Here is an 18,097-nt window from a genome sequence, read left to right on the forward strand (position 1 = left end):
CAACAAAGAAGGGTTCTATATTTTATTTTAAAAATGAACCTATTTGTCAATCTGAACAATTTATTTCACTTGTAAATGATTTACACCAGATTTTGTCAAAGAACCAAAAGCAAATTTATAGAACAAATAAATTTTAAAAACAATCTATTACTATAAAATTATTTAAAATATTACCTACACTATATTCAAGTATTTTTTTTTAAAAAAAACTCGGTATCAACCCAAGAATAGATTAATTCATAAGATACATCCAAGTAATAATATTACATAATTTGACCTTTAACTTAATTTTAAGTAATATTTTCGTTCTTAATATGTTTTTCTACGATTTTATTATTTATGTTATAATATGTCAATATTGTATCTTTTTTCATGAGATTTTTTTCAATAAAATTTGGGTTTCTAAGTTAGTATAATGAATCCCCTAAAAAAAAGTTTGTATGATGAAGATTTGATGTTTTTTATGAACTTTAGATGATTTTTTTAGAATGACAACGATGTTGATATTTTATAATATAAATGATTAAATCAATAAAAAATGACGAAGTATGACCTGCTACGAAGCACAAAACTTCAAAATTGAGGACGCACATGTATCCGATACGTATCATGCAACGATACGTGCTCGATACACCCAGATACGTATCAGGAGAGTATACGGTGATTAAATTTTATTTAAAAAAACAATTGTCGATACATTAAAAGTAGTATTCTTTCTCTTTTAATTTTATAATTTTTTTAATCGGTGTGAAATCATCAAATATTTTTGTTATAGTCATAGGAAAAGGAAATTACATTTATGAAGTATATAATGAAAAATTCTGAAAAAAAATAAGTACAATAAAAAATACCAGTTCCCTCAAATTGGTTCAGTTGTGTTCCATTTTACTTTTTAAAAATCCATGTAGTCAAGTTGATGAGCCGTACAAGTTGCAGGTAAAAAAGATCATAGGATCTCAACCGTCCTCATTATTTTATATTAAATCAATGATTCAATTTAGATGAGCCTAAGATGGGGAAGTTTTACAATTGCCCCATGCTAAACGTGGCCGAAAAATAAAAGAAAACAAGAATATAACATGAAAAAAATCATGAACGTTGTCTAATGATAATAAGAAAATAACACTGTGAAAATTTCTACGACACATAGCAAATCTTCAACGATCCGACTACCTTAATACACCTGCACCCTCCAAAGAAAATATATAACCTCACAACACTCTACACAAGAGTATAAGAAAAATAGTGTGTGCGCGTGTATAAGAGGGATTTGTTGGCTCTCCAAGATTAAGTATAAAAAGTTAGTCTATGGCCATTAATTTTAATATTAATTGATGGTTGGGATTAATCACTACAAATCCTTAGCATAAGTTTTCATACTCCTTCTTCCTAAACAACCCACGATAATACACCGGTGAAAACAATCTAAGTATATGGCGTATACAATTTTGAACTATTGCTATTAAATTAAAACGTTAACCACCAACCATTTTATTCCATAGAGGATTAAAGGGAATAAAAATATGATTCAATTGTGAACTTTGCAAGAAGAATAAAACTTTATATTGAAACCGATAGAAGAATATGAATTTAATTGAATCGTTTTTTTTATTCGATAAAGATCAATATTAATATTATGTTGATTGAATCAGATTTTTACTTATTCATATAGATAATCTAGAATTTTAATATGCTAGAAAATTATTGAATCTATACCAATATATCCAATTTTTGGAGTGACATTGCACATTAAAATGTGTAAAAATTCAAAATTCTTGCATAGAAGAAAATATGTGACTTTAGAGTGATGATCTGACTAGTGAATAAGACTATATATTAACATAATTTGAATCTTGATCGAATTTAGGAAAGATGTTATGAAACCTCAAATCATTTATGCATTTCCAAGCCATCTAGAGAATATGAGTAGTTGCTGCAAGAACAAGGTCATGGATTAGAGGACTCAAGCTTCTATTGCAAATTGAGAAAAGAGTATCAAAAGTCGATAAACCTGTAGATGAAAGCTTGATGTGGAGTGACCTTGTCCTCTAGGAAGGATTGCATTAGGTATAGGAGAAGGAATTAAATCATAAAGTTTAGTTCCAAGCTAGTTGTCCTACCAAGGAGAAACATGATTACCATCCCATCCCATCCCATCCCAATACGATTAGGTAATTGCTTTTCTCCCATCTATTTTTGCTCATTTCCATTAAATAGTCGAATGTGAGTTAAATCAAGCAGATATATTTTTAACGTGAATTAACCCACGTAGGACGGAAATGAGCAAAAGAGATAGGAGAAGAGCAATTATCATATGATTACCAGGCCAAATAGAAGAAGAAATGACATGATTAATAGGCCTTAAGTTTATGAAATATTTAATTTGACTATTACTTTTCCCACCCTATGCCCTTCTCACGCGCCCTGGAAAAATGACTAAATTACCCTCCGGAATACATATTCCGGAATATTAACTACCGGTCCGGATTACATATTCCGGACCCATTCGAAGTATAAAAGGGCGTTCACCCCCCATTTTTACAGTTTCACTTTTCACTTACTCTCTCTCCCTCTCTAATCCCAAAATCCGAACTGCAAAAATCAAACCAAAATCGGTGAAATCTTGCTCAAGCGGACCGCATTTGAATCCTTGAGGAACATCACATGGAAGGTTAGTTCAATTTCTGTATGCATGCAAGTAATTTGTTCGGATTTTTTTCCCAATGAACTGAAGCAATCCGGAATTCGTTTTCCGGACTGTATTGTTACATTCCGGAAAATAAATTCTGGAAACACCCGATATTGGTTTTGGCCGTCTGTTTTCTACTGCTCTGTGTTAATTGTGTTGTATGCATGTCACAGCAGGTTCAACCTCTAATACTCGGCGCGTAAGGGAGGCAGGGCATGCTTCCCGTAGGAGAGAGCGTCGCCAACGGCTGGAGGAGGAAGGTGGTGTTTTTTCGAGGCGTCAGGGTGCTAGAGGGCGTCGTGCTGATGTCGAGCCTGATGTCGAGCATCAGCCGGAGCAGCAACAATATATGGACATGGAGCAGGAGCAGTTTGATGTGGAATTGCAGCATACGGAGGAGTAGATGCTTGAGGAGGAGTTGTAGGCTGACGAGGAAATTCAAGATGCCGAGCCACAGGAAAGGCGAAAGAAGAAGGTGGTGGACTCTGAGCCACTAGATGACTATCCCGGTGGCCCACACGGGACTGGCCTGTTGTGGAGAGCGTGCTTCGTCAGTTTGGGTGGGTTCAGACCATACCGAGACATCCCCTTGAGAGTGCACCTACTGGTGTTAATTTGGCGGAGATCACAAACCGCTTTCAGCATGCACTTGATTATGTGCTGACACCTCAGATGTTGGGAGAGACTGCAGTTCATTATGTGGAGGCAGTAGATGGATACATCGAGTGGTTTTACCGGGTGTCTCATCCACGCATGATTCTTCCAGACATGCCGGTACCGGTGCCGAGGCCACCAGAGCGTGAGTTGCTCAGGAGGATGGAGACCTTGCGTACTTACAGCTTAGCGGAAGGATGAGCCGCATCAGAGACCACTTCTTTGATGTGATGAGAAGTGGTCTCGTGCCGAAAGGGACTGAGGAATGACAACATTTGGAGGATGCGTTGAAAGAGGTGCATGATGGGAAAGTTTACCGTCGTCGGGGAGCTATTGAGGATGGCAGAGGTGGTGGCAGGGGTGGTGGCAGAGGTGCTGGGGTGTAGTTATTAGGGGTTGATTGTATTTTATTTAATTTTAATGTTTGAATATTTTTGATAATTATGTTATGTACCATTTGGATAATTAATTTTTATTAAAGTTTGAAAATTATATTGTGTTGTTAATTTTGATGTTATAATTTGATTTTTTGGTTTGCATATGGTCAAAAGCCAAAAACATTGACTGAATCTGCTCTAAAACAGAGGCTCAGCCAAAACAAATGGCTTTTGCCTCTGTACTGATGCAGTCCAGATTATATAATCCGGACAGGATTATCACTTTCCGGATTATATAATCCGGAACCATCGTCCACCACCCCCTTTTGTTGACTTTCAACGGGGTGATTTACACGTTTCAGATTATATAATCTGGAAGTTATCTACGATTTCCGGATTATATAATCCGAATCAATACATTCATAACTGGCATCATCCATCAGGGTGGATGAAGTGACAAAATACACGAATTTATCCGGAGTTAATAGTCCAGAATGTGTTCGGATTCTGTTATCCGAACAAGGGGTATTTTGAGAAAAAATAGGGTGCGCGAGGAAGGATACAGGGTGGGAAAAGTAGTACTAGTCATTTAATTTTCATGAAGTGTGCCCATTGTTTATTTGATTTCAGTGTACCCCCAACAAAGCTTAGGCTTCCAACTTCGTTCATATCTTTTAGCTTTAGGCATGCTATGGGTGTGGGTGGCACTTTGGTGACATTAATGTCACCGTGCCATTGCATCTGGGCCACACATTGCCATTGCCATTGCATCTGGGCCACACAACACATCTAATGTCACCCAATGTGTGGTTCAGATTTAATGTCACCGTGACATTAATGTCACACAAGTATTTCCCGGGTACACACTATTCCAAGATAAAGTCACCAGCTTCTTGTTATCCACGCTATCTGTCTAAATAAACCTTTTAATCCATCTGTCCAACTATTTTAACAATCAACAGGTCAGAAATAAATTCAGAAGCTATAGAGCAGCATGAAATTAATTACATAATTGGATAACTGAATTCTTCTCATCATTAATAACAAATTGTAAGAACCAGTTTGGTTTGAATATCTTCTACCTTACCTTTCCATGATAACAAAACAAGCAAAGTATAGGGACGATATCATAGTTTTTTTTTTTTTTTTTTTTAATGTTTTTGACACTAAAAAATTCATACTTAATTTATATTTTGTTAACAAAAAAACTTGTTTATTCTTTTTTTTTTTTTGGTGAAAAACTTGTTTATTCTTGTAATATTCTAAACATTATTGAAAAAACTCATTAAAAAATATGACGTGACTTAAAAACATAGATAAAAAAATCATCATGAGCTTAATTCAGTTGATAACGATATTACATTATATATCCAAGAGCTGGGGTTAGTCGGAGATTCAAACCCTAGATTTCCCACTTATTCAACTTAAGAGATGAATTTTAGACTATTTAACAAACAAAAAACAGAGAACAAAAATGGTGATAGAAATTTTTTGAAACACTAAAAAATGTAGAAATTATTTAGAGAGGATAAAAACAAAATTTAAAAAATTATAGAGATTGAAAACAAAATTTAAACACTTATAATATCAATAAAATTTTTATTTCACCCTAGCATTCATGGAAGCATGAAGATTAGATAAACCCATTTCAAAACATTTCAGGGTTCAATTTTATTTGACTTTTGTGGAATTATAATTTCCTTTATCGTCCTTTTAAAAAAAATAAATAATTCCTTTACCTTTGTCTTATCCACAAAGTTTAATAAACTAAACAAACACAATTGTTGAGAGTAGCAAGCAAGCCAATACAATTGTCAAAGAAAACCAAAACTCACAACAACGAAAAAAACCAAACATCCTCAAAACAAAGAAAACAATAACAATAACCTTAAAGAAACAAAAAAACACTCAACTGAAATCCATGGCAGTTTAGTTCCTTCCTTCTACAGTTTTGATCAGTTATGGATTTGGTGGGACCCACAATGACCAGATTGGTCGGGGATTACATACTGGGTCCTCGTATCGGTTCAGGTTCATTTGCAGTGGTGTGGCGTTCACGTCATCGAAATTCAGGTTTGGAGGTAGCAATTAAGGAAATTGATAAGACCCAATTGAGTTCTAAAGTTAGAGATAATCTCATGAAAGAAATTTCTATTCTTAGTACTATTCATCATCCTAATATCATTCAACTCTTTGAAGCTATTCAGGTTTGTTTCTTTCTTTGTTTTTGTTTTTGTCTTTTGTTTGATTGTGATGTTTTTTTAACGGTTTTCTTTTTGTTGGTTAAGACGAATGATAGGATTTATCTTGTTTTGGAGTATTGTGGTGGAGGTGATCTTTCTGCTTATATTCAGCGATATGGGAGAGTTTCTGAATCTGTTGCTAGACATTTCATGAGGCAACTGGGTGAGTAATGCTTGAACATTGAGTTTAATTTTGGTACAATGTTACATTGTTAACGAATTACGACCAATCATATGTTTGACTACTTTAGAAATAGTTATGATTGAAGTGAACCGATTTCAATGATCTCACTCACGGCTATGGTTGATTGAAAGTGTAATAGTATACTCCCTTGTGTCACTGTTATAAGCAAATATTCTTTTTGTTCAGGTTCATTGAATAATTGATGTATCTAGTTTATAATATAGATCAGATATATCAATTATTAAACGAACATGAAAAAATAATATATTGATTAGGATTTGGGTTAAACCTAACTCAAATTTACAAAACCGACTTTTAACATATGAGGTGCCATGTCGTACTTGGCCAATACACTCCTCACGCCCAACACTATTGGACTTGGTGCAAGGATACTGGATATAAATGGTGGGTGTCCCAAATCGATAGACTCTGATACTATACTAGGATTTGGATTAGGCCTAACTCAACCTTACGAAACTGACTTTTAAGGTGAGGGGTACCATGTGGGACTTGGTTTTTCCAATATACCCCCTTACACCCAACAATATTGGGCTTGGTGCGTGGTTATAAGTGGTGGGTGACCCAAATTGATAGGCTCTGATACGATACTAAAATTTGGGTTGGTCCTAACCCAACCCCTACAAAACCGGCTTTCAAGGTGAGTGGTGCTATATGGGACTTGGTTTTTCTAGTAGTATATGAATTAAATTCCTTGAACAATATACTCCCACGCTTTACATAGATGATTGAGATCAATTTTGTTTACACTATTAAGTTCGGGTCTAATTTGATCAATATACTTTATGCTATTAAGTTAGGGATTAGTGTGATCAATGGAATACATATTTTAGGGACTAATAGGACCAATTTTGTTATCTTTCAGAAACTGATTTATAACATATTTGTAGACTGATTTCATGACATAATTTTGTTATTATCTGATATTCAAAGCCTAGCTCTGCTGAGTATTAGAATTTTATCGTAAACCTGACTCTGATAAACTAGGAGTGAATCACCAATTAAGTTTCTGACTGAAATTGCAATAGTCAAACAATTTGGTATTGAAATAATGAAATTTGAAAATGATCTCTCAAGAATTGAAAATGCTTGATCATATTAGTACATATGTTGCAATTTAGGGACTAAACCGACCGATACAAAAGAAATAATGTGATCGAGAAGTCTCAGTTTTAGGGATCATTTTAAAATTTTGATAAGGACCAAATTGCTACACACCTACAATTTCGAGACGAAATCAGTAAAACAATCTAACACTACAATTTCAGGAGTAGATGATTCTTCTTTGCAAATATTGAATGAAAAGAAAAGATGCTTTGTCGTATTCTTTCTAGATTATTTTTGGAGCGAGATAATTTCCAATTCATTTGTATTTTGTGAATGGTTTAGGCATTTTTGTGTCCAAACATGATATTTTTTTGCCCCTCTCGTCCTTACTATGCATTGCTTGTGTTAATTGGTTGACAATGTATAAACTTATATCTGTTTGTTCTGCTTGTAGCTGCCGGTTTGCAGGTGCTTCAAGAAAAGAACCTCATACATAGAGATTTAAAACCACAGGTATTTGAGTGTATCGTTTGAAAAAATAAACTTGTCTTGGTACCTACTCATATGTTTGTCTTGGAATATATTAATTGAGTGTTGCTGTCAATGATTGCATTGGTCTGATTCTATAAGTTTTTCACACTGTCAATGATTGCATTTGTCTAATTCTATAAGTTTTTCACACTAGGGAGAGCATATGTACACGTTTTTGACGTTACCTTATTTTTACGTAATTTATTTACCATTTTATCACATCTTCATGCCTAAAGCATAAAATACATTAAGGTAAATGGCCTGGCAAGATAAACAGGTTTGCAGTAAAAAATAAATGCAAGAAGGACTAATTAGTAATTTCGTGCAACCTTATAATTTTTTTTTTCCAGGGAGGGGCTAGCTGGTATACTTAATTTACTGAAAGAATGAATAGTTACACAATGTTAATTGCAGTATTGTCAAATATCAGCCATGGCAGATTGCGCTGGTGGCTTATTTTTTACTACCGCTATGGCCAATTTATTAAGATTGGCAGTGCCAGGACGTTTTCATGGCGGCATAAAGTGATGGATCTTTGGTTTTCCGCTGTGGTCTGCCGTTCATATTTGATAACACTGGTTACATGAAGAAAATTAGATAAAAGAAATTATGAGTTTGCACTTGGTTTATAAACTATGATATGAGCATTCTTGATTGCATATATCAACTCCCTGTGAAGCCCTATAATTGTCTTGACTCTTGAGTTACTATTGCACATATATTAATTGGTTCATGTCTTAATTTTATATAATTTTTTTCTTCTAAACATGCAGAACTTACTATTGGCAACTACTTCAGCTACACCACTTATGAAAATAGGAGATTTTGGTTTTGCACGGTAGGGTAGTTTTTTTGATAACTCTATATAACATAACAATAATATATAATGAAAAAAGTAGTAGTTTTTGTATTTCTTGCATTTTGTAGTTTACTGATGTATTATTGTACTAGGTCTCTCACACCTCTGCAGTTGGCAGATACATTATGTGGTTCACCTTATTACATGGCACCTGAGATAATTCAGAGTCAGAAGTATGATGCAAAGGTGACAAAAGATAGAATGAGATCAAATTTTATTGACTGATATCTGTTGTTCTTGTTCCTGTTTTCTTTTGTATAATAATTAAGGTAGCATTATTGTTTCAGGCTGATTTATGGAGTGTTGGGGCAATATTGTATCAGCTAGTTGTCGGCAAACCGCCATTTGATGGAAATAGTCAATTGCAGGTTGTGAACTAAACCGTGATATTTTGTTTCTTTTATCCATGTTTTTTAAAGATTCTGGTCAAGTATTTTTGTTCTGTTTTAGTTTTTGGAAATAGTTAGTTATCTTTTGTTATTATAGATATCGTTCTGTTCCTTCAATATCATTTTTCTAGTGCAGCTTTTTCAAAATATATTGGCATCTACTGAACTGCACTTTCCACCAACAATTTTAAAAGAGCTACATTCTGATTGTGTGGATCTTTGCAGAAGCCTTTTACGTCGAGATCCAGGTATTTATTACAACTATACTATAAGTTGTGTACAATATGTGCTTGTATATTTTGCTAAGTTTTTTGTGAACGTGTAAAGGTGATGATGGGTTTGTGGTTCAAATTATTATTATACATATGTTTTAAATGACAGTTAGAGCTCTGGTAGAGAACTTCTGTAAAGTTGGACTTTAATTTGCAGATGAGAGATTAACATTCAAGGCATTCTTCAGTCACAACTTCCTACAGGAACACAGGTCATAATTTTCCTTGAAGATTCTTTATAAGAAATTTTTTTATTGTATCCTTGTTGCATTTTCTTTCCATGTCGTAGCTACTTTTAGTAATCTCTTATATTCATCACTTATAGGTGCATCGTGAATATTGAGCAGTTTTATTCACATCAATCAGAAAGCTCAATGGTTAATCAACTAGTTGGCTCTGCCTTTGAGGAGGTGTCTCAACCACATTCCGTGCATCATGTTGAGTCATTTGTAGATGATCCTGTGGCAGTCAGTTCAGCGGTCAATGAAACCATGCTTTTGCAAAGAAAAGGTGGCAAGATCACAACTGACACCCAGAGTGCTAAAGGATTGAATCCAACTAATGCACACGATAAGCCGGGGAAGTCCATTGATACTGATATTAATTTGTCAAACCAAGCTCGAGGTCTAATAATACTCTACTCATTTTCCATTCTTTTCCACACTTAATATTTTTATTTCCTAATTCTAAATGCTGCTCTCTATTCAGTTTCACATTTAATGGAGTCCATTGAGAAAGGTTATGTCCTCATCAATCCTCATTTTACATCATTGGAGGATTTCTCTGACTACTTTGAGGCGTCTGTGCAAGATAATCCCTCAAGTGGCGTTTCTCTCTGTCCTTTAAAGGGGACTAACCTAGACATTGGAAAACAAACTAAGGATCCGTCGTCTTCTTCAACTGATGGGTTAGACAATTTTAAAAGCAATGAACTCGAGGCATTTGTAGCATCCTGTGAATTTGCTACCTTAAAGAAAGACCGGGAATTTTCTTTCCTGCACCTTTCAAACAGGTTAGAGATGTTGGATCAGTATGCGCAAGTCCTTGGTGAACTTTCGCAAGAAAAGGTTCGTTTGTGTTTCTCATTGAAACATAGGCCATCACAAAAAAATTATTGATTGGCTACACAATTTTAAATGGAAAATATTCATTGACATTGTTAGTTAGTTAATTGTTATTTCTTGCAGTATAACACGGGATTATATCTAGAATCGCTTGCGGTTGAGTTGGTGGTTTTGGCTATATGGAAGAAAGCTCTAGACATCTGTGGCACTTGGTCAGTCCCCATATCCGAGGGTGAGTTGAATGGAAGCAGTTCAATTAATGAGTCCATAATTGCCGGTGGAGATGCGAGCTTATCACAGACCATGGAACAGAAAATAAATTTTAGTGACCATTCCTCCGTCTCTTTGTGGGCCAAGCATGGATTTGTCATTGCAGTTGATCGTGCTGAGAAACTATCATGTCATATTCAAAACATGGATGGTAGGACTTCTTTTTGTTTCCAAACTTAATACTTTCCTTTCGTATCGTATAAATAAATCGTAAACATGTAATGGTAAAACATTTTGCAGGTGCAGTTGAGATGCCAGATGCAATGGACATTATCTTCCAACAAGCACTCCTTGTTGGGACAAATGCTGCTGTAAGTAGACCAACAGTTTTCATTTTTCAATTTTCTCATAACCTTACTTTCTTGTCTTCCTCAAGGCTATAGTCATAAAAGAGTCAGGCTCACTATTATAAGAATCTGTTTGAATTGTCTTATTTGAGCTTATCTACCGAAATAAACGCTTGTGGGACTTTTTGGGAGAGCTGATGAAAATGGCTTATGACATGTCCATAAGCCGTTTTCAACTTATTTCCATAAGCTGTTGTTATATAAGCTCGCCAAGATAGCTTATGAAGTTATATAAGCTCGCCAAGATAGCTTATGAGAGTATATTATAACTTATATAAATGACTTATACATAAGCACTTAAATGATAAAGCACTTATCATATAAGTGCTTAATAAAGTTGTTTATCTAAACTGGACCTAAATTAATTAGTATGTGCTTAAATAGGTTTCTTCCATTTTTCTAGGTAGATGAGTATATGAATAACAAAGATAAGTCTGCAGCATCTTACTCAAAAGCGATGCTTCTACTTTCATTTATTGTGGGAGAAGCAGAGAACCTTCCACTGAATCCTCCATTTTCACTTCTTGCTGATGATCATAAGCGAATCGTGCAATATATTCGCAACTTGCAGTTTCACAAAAAATCATTGACAGAATCTGCTTCAAGGGAATCCCATACTCTTCCGTGAACGTAAATAAAAAATAACTGTTTTGTATATACATAATGTTCTTTGCATCGCAACTTTTGGAATTGGCGAAGCAGTTTATTGCCTACTTATATGTCGACTTCCTATTAATGTGGACAGTGACAACCTTTGACAGATGCAATATTGTATATAGATATAGACATACATAACCACTTGCCAGGACTTTGTAGAAGGACTTTGTTGTTATTGAATGAGTTTATGTAAATAATAATCATGTTCATTCTTTGACATGGAATTTGCAAATAGTGTACTGTATAGCTCAATCGTACAATTTTGATGTGATCAATGAATTTTAATTTCTTGGTTGTAGAAAAAGCACTGTTTTGATATGATTTGTTATAATATATGCATCTCTAATATCTACCCTTAAGCTGTTAATCAATGATTATTAATGTTTATTTTACTCTTTGACGTGAGTTAGTCACTTTAGAGGAGTCATGTAATTTGATATAATACACACATCTATACGACAAGATTCGTAAGTTGCAGAATTATAGATAAACAATATATGTACATCGAAGGAGGGGAATATGAAATTTGGCATTGCTATACATCGCAAGGCATATTATCCCGACGGAATCACGACTCCTTTGCAATCATATAATTTTGCTCCTGCCACAATACACTGGAGGGCATTCTTGGAATTAAGAAAAAAATACATTTAGTGCAATTTAGTTGTCGTGAAAATTTCGCTAGTTTATCCGTCGCGATAACTATTATTATTCTATGAAATTATATGCAACCAATTATTTTTCAATAAGACTTGAATAGATTAAATTGGGCCAGGTAACAAACTAACCCATTTTGCAGGGTGATAATCATTTTAATCTTTGAATATGTAACTTTGAATATGTAACGATTAGTCACAATTTAAAATTTCAAAATAATCTTTGATAATTCATTATATTAGTCAAAATAGTCCTCTCAATACTATTTACTTACTCTCATATCAATACCTACTTAAAAAAAGTTAATGTTATTAACATTGAAATAACTATTTTAACGTTAGATATTATTTGGCTAACAAAGTGTACGATAAAAAATTATTGGTTAAATTACATTAGAGGTTTTAAGTTATTTTTTTATCGGTTAAATTACATTAGAGGTTTTAAGTTATTTAATTAATTGTAACAAGTTGTTTTTTCTCTACCACTTAGGTCCTTTAAATCATTTAAATATAACAATTTATGAAATTTAAGATCTTAGAAATGTAAGTTATTCAGCCTACTTTTTTTTTTGTGGTGTCTCGGTTCGAACCTCAGATCTTGCATATATTATGGATTGTTTTTACCAATTAAGCTAAGCTCATGAAAACAACTTGTTACAATTAAATAAATGGTCATGTTAACTTGTGCCCTTAGGGCACATGTTAAGCATTAATATCATTCTATTAATGGTAAGAATTTATTGAAAAAAGATTATATTAAACATTTTGAGCAATAAATTAACACAATTTCCGATACATAATTTCTATTAGTGGAATTCTTAACATGTGTCCTAAGGGCACAAGTTAACATTTCCCTTAAATAAATAACTTAAGTGACGTAAGTGGTACGAAATAAACTTAAATGAAAAATTTATTAGAATTAAATAACTAAAAAGATTTACGTGTAATTTAATTTAACCAATAGGAACGGTTATTTAACTATGGTATGCTTGTCCCATTCTGCTCTTCTGCGTTTTCCCCTCGTTCTTCACCATTCAGGTATTTGCTCTCTTTTTCAAATCTAGTTGATAGTTGAATCATTTCTGTTTTGATTAGACTTTTCTTGGATTTGGGGAATTAGGGTTTAAACAAGGTTTTAAAAAACAGTTTTTAGAGGGTGAATAAAAATCACGACGAAACTAGGTTACAGACGCGACGAAACACCATTACATAATGTTATCTCTTTCTTTATCTAGTTTATAACTTCATATCTATTTCTAATTTAAGTTATTTATGTTACTATCATTATTGTGCAATGTTGTGGTAATCAATTCGCGACAGCCACAGCAATGTTGTGATAATCACACCGCGACAACCACTATCTGTAACGCAACATGCGTAACAACTGAAATTGCTAAATCCAATATGCAACCGCGACCTTGCCCACGGCCGTTATTTAAAACCTTGGGTTTAAAACCTTTTAATTGGGGGATGCGACAGATTTTGAGAATTTGAGTGTGTTTTGATGAAATTAAACCATTAAACACACTGATTATTATTATTATTATTATTATTATTATTATTATTATTATTATTATTATTATTATTATTATTATTATTATTATTATTATTATTATTATTATTATTATTATTATTATTATTATTATTATTATTCGAATCTGTTTTGTGAAGGTTGGAAATATTCAAATCTTCTCGCATTTTTAGTTTAAGCCGGTTTGGGGATTAAGGTTTAAAACCTTTGAATAAGGCTGTCCAGAAATTGAGTTTCTTTTGATTAAATTAAAACCTCAATTATTATTACTATTATTGTTATGCTAGCTCTTGAATTAGTGTTAATATTTATGTTTATCTTGCTATTGTTGCTAGACTTTGAGCCCCATTTCATTATCTCCTCAATCATCTTCATCTCACAAGCTCTGCAAATGGGTAACTCAAATCACCTCCTTTTTCATTTTATAAACCAATTGTATTTTTTATTTTATTTTTTATTTTTAATTCTTGATTCTCTCATGTTATTGTCTTTTTAAAGATTAGGAAACTTTGAGAATACGTTATCTCAATGAATGCTGTAATATTGTATTAATATGTTCTTTATTTGCACTTCATTCATGATCCATCTCTTATGATTTAGATGTTGACTTTAGAACTTTGTGTAGATACAATTCTTTTTGTTTTCTTGTTTTATGAAAATGCAAACTCTTGATTGGGTGATCAATGTTGTATTAATATTTCTTTGCGATTGAATTAATTTGCATTTCATCCATTTGTTATGATTTAGATTTTGACCGTAGAACCGTGGGAAGATACAATTCTTTTTGCTTTACTGTTTTGTGAAAATGCTAGCTCTTGATTGAGTGTTAATATGCACACAAGTTGGTTATGTTTATCTTGTTATTTTTGCCGGACTTGAAAACTTGAGCCCATTTCATTCTCTATTAATATTTTTTTGGCTGTTGTGTCTGTCCTCTACTCTAAAGCATGCGTACCCACCCGCACTGGGTACGCATACGGTACTTGTACCATACGTACCAAACCGTACCTGTTTTTACTTAGATGATAGAAGTGTGGTTAAACACATGATTGAATTATGCATAGTATGATACTATTTTTTTATTTATTATAATTGATTTTTTTCTAACCATGTTTTTACAACAACAATGGTAGTAACTCACTTGGAAAATCTTTTTCTTGACGTTTTATTATCAATGTACTTGTACCTTCATTTTTTAAAATTTGCCGTATTACGTGTTGGAAATATTAATAGGAAATAGATTTCGGATAGTTAGGAAAGAATAGAAGAGAGTTGTTGGATGTTTCATGTATGCATGGTCTTTTTCATTTTGAACTTCCATCCATATTAAAATATCCTCACCCTTAGGTTTCTCATTTGATCAAAACAATAAATAAACAGATGTTGCTCAAAATCCCGATTCAAAGGACAAAAAGGAAGAAGTTGCTCAGAAGCCCGATTCAAAAGACAAAACAGAAGAAGTTGCTCAGTCAGAAGTAGAGAGAGGAGAGAGCTCAAAGCGTACATATGATGAGTGTACTTATCAGGAATGTCCGTCTTTGAATATTTCACAAGCGTCACAAATGGGTAACTCAAATCCCCTCTTTTATTTTATAAACCGATTGTATTTATTTTTTTAATTCTTGATTGTCTTACGTTATTGCCTTTTTTTTAAGATAAGGAAAGTGAAAGTAAGTTTTCGCAATGCTGTAATGGTGTATTAACTTACAGCATATTAAAATAATCTCACCCTTTGGTTGATCAAAACAATAAACAGAAAATGCTAAGAAGCCAAAAGGAGATAACATAGAGGAAAAGCCTCGTGTGACAACCAACCCGATTCTTCCCGAGATACAGGAAGTAGAAAGTAAGTTTTACTCAGTCTTGTATTAATATGTTCTTTGCAGTTGAATTAATTTGCATTTCATATATCTGTTATGATTTAAATTTTGACGGTAGAACCATGGGAAAATACAATTCTTTTTGCTTTATTGTCATGTGAAAATGCTAGCTCTTGATTGAGTGTTAATATGCACATATGTTGGTTATGTTTATCTTGTTATTGTTGCTAGACTTGAAGAATTGACCCCATTTCATTGTCTATTAATAATTTTTAGTTGTTTTGTTCGTCTTTTTTTATGTTTTGCCTTGTCTTTTTCTTTTTTAACTTTAAGCCATATTTAAATATCCTCACCCTTGGGTTTCTTATTTGATCAAAACAATATATAAACAGAGGTAGCTATGAAGCCCCATTCAAAAGACGAAATAGAAGAAGTTGCTAAGTCAGAAGTAGAGAGCTTAGAATCCGATGATCCTCTTAGTGATCCGATATGGTGGGATACCCGCTTCACTCATAAGAGAGATATTCCTTGGGTTTGTCCTTGGGGTCGCCGCTGCACTAATGTTGATATGAGTACTTATGAGGAATGGCCGTTGTATGATTGTTTTGATAACCTCGACGACGATGATTGTCTTGATGACCTCAGCGACAATGATGAGGCAAGTTTTTTTGGACATCTCAACAAAGTTTGTGGCCTTACATGATTTTGATATTCACAAATTTAGTTTTTAGTTTCTATGTGCATATATGAATTCTTTATTATCAATCTCTAAACCTGCAGAAGGATGAAGAGTATGAAGAAAGGTGGGAGAAATGTTTTCACGTTGGTAAGCTCCCAGGGGAAAAGTAAAGACATGGGAAAAAGAATGAGGACTGAGAGCAAGAGAAAGAGAAGCAGTTTTTAATGCAGAAGCACTTTTTAAAGTACTTTTGATTATAGTTTTGAATCATGTGTGTTGGTGGGTTATGTTATGTGTAACTTATGTTGCCTGAAAACTGTATTGTCTTTGTTTAGGATTCTTGTTGACGTCATTTTTAGAGAAGACTGATGTGAAAATGTTAAAGCTTCCTAGTAGTCGATACCAACCCTAGATTTTCTAATGTATAGCACTACTCCTCGTTACAATCGTTGTTTCCCGAGTTGCACATATGCCATTGTAAATAAACATAAACATCCCTCGTAATAAACTATAGCATTCAAAACCAGTCCATAGTCTAGTCTTTATTTTCTAATGTGCCATTGTTCTTTACTTCTATGTACCCGCTTTTACTTAGATGAGTATATGAATAACAAAGATAAGTCTGCTGCATCTTACTCAAAAGCAATGCTTTTACTTTCATTTATTGTGGGAGAAGCAGAGAGCCTTCCACTGAATCCTCCATTTTCACTACTTGCTGATGATCAGAAGTGAATCATGCAATATATTCGCAACTTGCAGTTTCACAAAAATTCTTTGTCAGAGTCCTCTTCAAGGGAACCCCATACTCTTCCGTGAACGTAAATGAAAAATAACTGGTTTGTATATACATAATGTTCTTTGCATCGCAACTTTTGGAATTGGCGAAGCAGTTTATTGCCAACTTATATATCGACTTCCTATTAATGCGGACAGTGCAACCTTTGACAGATGCAATATTGTATATAGATATAGACATACATAACCACTTGCCAGGACTTTGTAGAGGGACTTTGCTGTTATTGAATGATTTTATGTAAATAATAATCATGTTCATTCTTTGACATGGAATTTGCAAATAGTGTACTGTATAGCCTAGTTGTACAATTTTGAAAAATACTATGTGATCAATGAATTTTAATTTATTGGTTGTAGAAAAAGCACTTTTATGGTGTTATTTGTTATAATATATGCATCTCTAATAGTAATATCTACGTTTAATCTGTTGATAAATGATTACTAATGTTTATTTTACTCTTTGACGCGAGTTAGTCACTTTAGAGGAGTCGTGTAATTTGAAATAATACACACATCTATATGACAAGATTCATAAGTTGCAGAATTATAGATAAACAATATAGGTACATCGAAGGAGGGGGAAGATGAAACTATATGCAACCAATTATTTTTCAATAAGACTTGAATAGAAAGATTATGAAATGATGTGCAAAAATCAATCTTGGTGCAGAATGAGCTGATGGGTTTTGCTCCAAGATAAAAATAAGACTTGAAATTAAGATTAGGTTGCAAATTAATTAATCCCTCTTAATTAACAAGAAGTGTTGGGTTGAATTTTAGTACTAAATTAAGGAAAATGCTAACTAATCCTTAATTAATCCCTCTTAACAAATCTTGTTCCAAGGTTTCCATCATAATGTCTATGCAAGATCGCGTGATGGGGTACGTTAATTGTGTGATTGGTGGTTAGAAATAAAGGAATTTAAATAGAGGCCAAATTTAAAGAGCATAATTTGACAAAAGAAATTAATTTATTGGAGTAAAAAAAAATTTTGAAGGAAGGAGTAATTTTTTT

The 18,097-nt window shown here is 33.4% G+C and overlaps 2 protein-coding genes across 2 annotated transcripts; both read left to right on the forward strand.

Annotated features, from left to right (window-relative positions):
• Window positions 1-5,512: 5,512 nt before the first annotated feature.
• LOC146897405 (Protein kinase superfamily protein) lies at window positions 5,513-11,905 on the forward strand. Its single transcript, XM_085739337.1, has 13 exons — window positions 5,513-5,927; window positions 6,009-6,126; window positions 7,667-7,725; window positions 8,517-8,581; window positions 8,695-8,788; window positions 8,890-8,970; window positions 9,128-9,239; window positions 9,421-9,475; window positions 9,589-9,887; window positions 9,972-10,330; window positions 10,451-10,748; window positions 10,838-10,908; window positions 11,348-11,905. The coding sequence occupies exons 1-13, from the start codon at window positions 5,682-5,684 to the stop codon at window positions 11,570-11,572; spliced, it is 2,082 nt and encodes a 693-aa protein (XP_085595463.1). The 5' UTR covers window positions 5,513-5,681; the 3' UTR covers window positions 11,573-11,905.
• A 1,251-nt stretch (window positions 11,906-13,156) lies between these two features.
• LOC146897406 (uncharacterized) lies at window positions 13,157-16,733 on the forward strand. Its single transcript, XM_085739338.1, has 6 exons — window positions 13,157-13,295; window positions 14,124-14,183; window positions 15,169-15,354; window positions 15,545-15,634; window positions 16,001-16,266; window positions 16,389-16,733. Exons 1-6 carry the CDS (start codon window positions 13,238-13,240, stop codon window positions 16,455-16,457), a joined length of 729 nt encoding a protein of 242 aa, XP_085595464.1. The 5' UTR covers window positions 13,157-13,237; the 3' UTR covers window positions 16,458-16,733.
• The last annotated feature ends 1,364 nt before the right edge of the window (window positions 16,734-18,097 follow it).

The sequence above is a fragment of the Medicago sativa genome, chromosome 8, assembly GCF_051527215.1.
Source record: "Medicago sativa cultivar Bolivia chromosome 8, Bolivia_mono, whole genome shotgun sequence".
In the NCBI taxonomy this organism is placed as follows: domain Eukaryota; kingdom Viridiplantae; phylum Streptophyta; class Magnoliopsida; order Fabales; family Fabaceae; genus Medicago; species Medicago sativa.